This window comes from Uloborus diversus, chromosome 1, assembly GCF_026930045.1.
Source record: "Uloborus diversus isolate 005 chromosome 1, Udiv.v.3.1, whole genome shotgun sequence".
NCBI classification, from domain to species: domain Eukaryota; kingdom Metazoa; phylum Arthropoda; class Arachnida; order Araneae; family Uloboridae; genus Uloborus; species Uloborus diversus.
Window position 1 is genome coordinate 207,517,587 of NC_072731.1, and position 6,000 is coordinate 207,523,586.

A 6,000-nucleotide genomic window follows, 5' to 3' on the forward strand; every position below is an offset into this window, starting at 1 on the left:
GCACGGCAAAAACTAGTTTCTGCCAGCAGAAAGCCAACCCTGGACTGTACTAATGTTTAATGATTTTATCCTGAAAATTAACAGTATTTTTTAACTGTAAAAACTCACCCGAGGTACTTTTAAACTAGCTTATTCTGAATGCCAAAGTCAAAAATGAAGACTTCAGAATTATTTTTTTTTAAATGAGTTAATGAACAAATAAATTAAGTATTTTACTTTCAACTTATAATAAGAAAAGTAATAGAATATTAATCAAACAAATTCACCAGAAAATTATCACAAAATACCCAAAAATTGAGTCATAATTGCAAAAACTCATTACAGCCGCCATCTTGGATTGATGACGTCATACAGGCCATCTGACACAAATTCAGGCAAAACACCCGGTGAGGCATAGTTACACAGGCCATAAGGAACATAATAGAATTGGTCTCACAATTTCCTCACGAAATTTCCCACGGAATGTAGTATGCCCCCCTACTGTAACGTGCAATAGATGACATAAATGCAGAAAAATAAAAAAATTGCAGTTACTGTCCTTTACCTGCCTGCCACAGCAGAACTAATGCATCCTATATCATTACTTACTGTTTTAGTTATTTATAAGCAGTTGAAATTCAAAAAGGGGAGAGGAGTCGGAGTTGGGTGCCATAAAATTCTCGGAGTTGGAGTCGGCAGTTGGTTGTCAAAAGCTATTTCAAACAAAATTTATTTGAAGTAAATCCACCTTTAAGTTCAGAATCTATATTGACTTTTAGTTGCCCCGCAGGTGCTAATGTTGAGGGAAATGAACTGTTTAAAATTGAAAGGAAAATTGTTCAAATTAAAAATATATTTTCAATACATGTTCTTCATCAAAAGCTTTTCCCTACAAAGTTTGTTTTAAGCTAATTCGCCACTAAGTTCAGGATTTATATTTGCCTTGAATTTCCTCTTTGGTGCTAATGTTAAGTTTTTTGAAGTGTTCAAAATTGAACGAAAAATAGTTCAAATCTAAAAAATGAAATATGGGAATCAGGTGTCCTTGCCAAAATCTTTCCAACAAAAAAAAATTTGTCTGAATCGGACTATTTACACAACAGTTATTGGGGGGGGGGGGGAGAAACAGACAGACAGACCAGACATTTTCCCCTTTACAATACCCTACTTTCCAACTTTTAATTTTTCGATATTTACTGAATTATTTGATTAATTTTGACTTTTTTTTTTTGGTTTTTTGTGATATTTTTAAGATTTATCAAGCCTTCTTTCATGATGTTTTCTTCTTTCTCTGGCTCTTACTGGGAAAGTAGGCTAAAAAGTAAATTATTTTAATATTAATGCTGACTGATAAAGAAATCGTTTGATATAACAACATAAATAAGGAAGTCCTTTGTTTTTCTCTGAAATAAATATTGAAAAAGATGATTCTTAAAGTTGCTTTTTTTTTTTTTTTCCAGGATGTACACAAGTGACTGCAAATGGCTTGTCATCCCTAATACAGCTTCGCCACCTGCAAGAACTTGAATTAACTAACTGCAGGGGTGCAACAAGGGAACTGATACAGTACTTGCATCAAAATTTACCACACTGTCTCATCATAGAATGATTTTAAAGTCAGATATTTTGCAGAAAGTAAAGCATAATTCATTTTGGAAGAAGTTTTAAAAAGTGAGAAATTGAATATTACTAATTTCAATAAAATAGTTCCAGTATTCTCAATTTGTTGTAGATTTATCAATTTTGTGATAAGACTAATAATAATCAGGGACTAAATATAGCATTCGCACAAATTTATTTTAGAATTGATTTTTTTTCCTTCAAATAGTAAACTTCGCAATTTATGCAAATATTATACATCAAATCCCATCAGAAAGGAAATAGTGAACGATGAAAGTATCCACTAAAATATTTTTGCTTTAGTAAACAGGATGAAAAGTAACTTCTCAAATTCATGTTGAAATTACTTTTACTAAAACATGAGAGTATACAATTTACCCATTAAAGCATTTAATAGAACATGCTATCTAGCCTCAGTTATAAAGCTATTGCTAAAACAACTATGCTTAGAAACTGAAGAAAAAAAAGGAAATAATTTTTTTTTCTATGTAAAAATTTTATATGTAACGTCTAATGCAAAAATCATGTAAATATGAGAAGATGAACATATTGCACAGTCTATGAGTTGATGGTCGTCAAAGTGACAACACAAGTGATAAAAGAAAAAAAACTTTAAAAGTAATTAGCAATATTTTCAAAATGTCATTATTTCAATCTACTAATTTTTCGATAGCTATAGCTCTATAGAGAATTCTAGAAAGTTTTTCATATACTCATTGTATCAAATTTAAGGTTGTTGTACTACAAAATTAATGTTATCGAAAATCCAATTTATAGTCTTCGAAGTAGGATTTATGGGATTTATTAAGTATCATTGAAAGTGTTGCCGGTTTCCATATTGAAATGAGAGCTATAAGCAGTTATTGGACAATTAACCTCATATACGTACAATTTTTAAAAAGTGCTACAATAGCTCTGAAAATGATCTATGTGGAACGGAAAGCTACTTCACCGATTTGCTAAAGGTCTTCCATACTTTTATGAGAAAGTTATTGAAAATGATGATAAGAGAAAATATTTTAAGAATGTTAAAGAAAATATTACATGTTGTTGTTTCTATAACTACTATAGTGGAGATGAACCAGGAAAATGGTTCAATGTCCAATAAAAACAAGATGTAACATCTAAGTATTGTTTGTTCACCAGGAGAAGGCACTTGACTCCACCTTCGTGACGTGGTATCTGATGATTCTGTTTTGTTGTCTTTTTAAGAAGGTTTATAATCACTGCATTTTGTGGTAAAAGCAAAAGTTTGAAATCCATTTTAGTAACAAAATAAGAACAATGAAAGTAACAGTAATCAAGTGAAACAAGTGACGTAAAGGACAAAGACTCCTTCGCTCATTTGAATGTGCACCAAAGTTATGGTAGCCTCATACACAAGTGCAGTGATGTGTTCATCGATCACCCCAGGGTTAAAATGAACTATGAGTTCAAGAAGGCAGGGAAAAGTGCTGTTTTGTTGTGAACGCACAATACAAATACATAGACTGAAGTCAACAAAAATGAAAAATTCTATACAACATAATGGTTACAATTACTCACAGTGCATGCTTTCTTTTAAAATATTATTGCAGTATTTTGAGAATAAATTCTATTGGATTTACTTTGATAAAATTTCTTTTTAAAAGCAGGAATTTTAAAGATCATAACATTTTAATTGAATAAAACTTTTATAAATATAACTGCAAAACTATGATTTCCTATATAAATGTAATTCTCTTCATATACTTGATTATTAAAAATTGGTCATAAAATTTCTGTCATCCAAACTTTCAACTACATATGAGACAGTGAGAGGCAAAGGGATGTTAGTGGCAAAATTAAAAATTTAGAGAAAAACCAGTACAAATAGTAGGTGATCCTCTCCTCTGTTTTGGGGCAAGAGATAGTACTAGTAGCCCTAGTAGGTGTTGTAATACAGCATGACTTAGAAAAAAATTCAATGAAACCTACCTATGACCAGAACTTTAAACGCATTTCACTCAAAACTTGAAAATGTCCATTTACATCCCTTTGCTTCTCACTGCCTAATATGAACTGCGGACAAAGTTCAATATTGGTAATTTTACTATAAATTAATGCTTCCTATTGGTAATCTTGATTTAATGTTATTAATTATGAATAAAAAATGCCAATATGTTAAACAGTAATTAATACGTTGCTAAGCAATTCGACTATGCATTTTAATATTTGATTCTTGAATTCAACTTTTGTTTGCTTTTATAGTTTGATCATGTAAATATCTACTCCCATATGCTTAAGACTCATTGTTACATGCTAATTATATTTGATAATTATGAAGGTAATTAATAAGTATAGTACAAAAATTATTGGTTGCTATTTGTTACAAATTTACTATCAACTGATTCGGAGGAGTTTATCACAAGCATTTACAACTTAATTTATATTCTATGCAGTTGAGAGGCAGGGTAAAATCTATTTAATTGCATTTTTAGAGTCATTTTCATGTTTGTGAAGTAATTTAAAAAATAAAACAGAAGAAAGAAAACAATGTCTCACCAAATAATACCCACAAATGAAACAACACACTAATAAAACTTTTATCTTTACTATTTCTATTATTATTATTATTCCTTTATTTATATTTAGCGCCATAGAAGATTACATTTTACAAGAAAATAACTTCTTATGAAGTCTTAGTTCATAAAATTCTTTTTTTGAAGCCTCGAATATTGTTATTAAACGATTTTACACTCAAAACAAAAATTCCTCTATGCACCCCAAGTAAAAGAAAAAGAAACTGAGTTCATTTTGAATCAACAATTAATCGAGCACATTTTTTTTTTACATTTATAACAAAATATAACTTTTAAAAGATCTAACTTGTTTTGTTCAACAACGTCTCAATGTATAGCCATACGCAGATAGATTTCTCAAAATTACTCTTTGAAAAATTTGAAAACTTTAAGCAGTTTCTGCATGAGGATGATCAAAAACTTAGAAAAATTAGTTTTAGAGTACGATTTATATATGGATGCCCCAATTGCCAAATCGATTAACTCCAATTTTTAAAAAAATCCTCATTTCTGCTTTAATAGTGCTTAATCAATGCTTAGCATGTGAATTTATATTAAAGTTTTGGTTCATCACATTTCTGACCATGTAATGGCAGAAAATTTAACACGAGGGCCTATTCACTCCTATGGATAACACTATCTTCATCATAACTTTTCTCGACTCTTTGTTTTATGGAGTTGATTGATTTGGCAAATGAGGCGCAATGATTAACGCCATGTGTTAAACAAACGTTCTAGTAACCTTTCTTCTGGTACATCTTCATCATGCATTAAACTATTTTTGAAGATCTTAGAAAATTCATTTCATAACATTCCCTTTTTGGAATGTCAAGGACAGCATTTGCTCATGATACTTGTAGCAAACATGTTGGATATATTCTGCAGTGGTTCTCATGTTATAAGATTTTCAATCATTGTATTATTTCTAAATGTTCACAATAAAATACAGACTAAATTAACGATAAAACTGGCCAACAAGCATTTTTATCAAACATTATTAAACAAACTCAGATTTTTCTCAGTAATCATTCAAATAACAATAACTTCTTTAATATGCACATATGTGAAAAATAAAATACAAAATATATTGTAATGGAAATGTTGGCTACATTTCAATATTGAAAATATAAAACTCATTAGAAGTAACGGTCATAAAATCTTATTAAAGAACAGGACTTACAAGGTTTGACTTAGGAAAAATTCAGATTGTTATTTTTTATGTATTATACAGAAAATATTTCCTAAGAAAAGTTTAGTAAATAGTTTACAATTGTTTCAGCAATACCTTTAACCTTCTTGTGGTCTGTGAAGATACCACATATTGGATTATCTACTTTAAATCCACATTCAAGCCCATTTAGAATCAGGGTTCATACCCTTTAGGCAGAAAAAAATTCAAGTACTTTTCAAGTACTTTTCAAGGTAAAAAATTTTGTTTTCAAGGCAATATCATAAACTTGTACTAAAAATATTGTATGCAGATTTCATTTACTACAAACACATAGAAATAAGGCAATAATACAAAAAAGTATAGGAAAACAAAATTGCTTTTTCTACAACGAGAGACGCTTTGATGAAAGATCTACTGCGTTGAAAGTTTTTCTGAAAATGTTTGAAAAGTTTGGTCATAAAGAGAAGCAGATACCAAGAGGTTTAATTTTGAAGTTTTTCAAAGGTTGCAGCAGTCAGAGGTTTGTATATTTTCTAGAATCAGCAAATTAATACTTAAAAAAAAACCTTTCATAAGTGCTTTTAACTTTTATGGAAAGAAACTAAAATACCCAAGTTGAATGGCATTGCCAGAGAGGAGTTTTTGAAGTCACTCCCCCCCCCCCCTCCGGTTTCAACATTTATTTCCAGT

General features: G+C 30.0%; 1 protein-coding gene across 1 annotated transcript in view; it reads left to right on the plus strand.

Moving 5' to 3' along the window:
• Positions 1–5,497, plus strand: part of LOC129234145 (F-box/LRR-repeat protein 16-like) — a 61,513-nt gene extending 56,016 nt beyond the window's left edge. The window contains exon 4 of the mRNA XM_054868040.1: positions 1,440–5,497. Within this exon, the coding sequence (XP_054724015.1) occupies positions 1,440–1,588 (149 nt within the window). The 3' untranslated portion in view covers positions 1,589–5,497. The remainder of the gene's footprint in view (positions 1–1,439) is intronic.
• Positions 5,498–6,000: the final 503 nt, after the last annotated feature.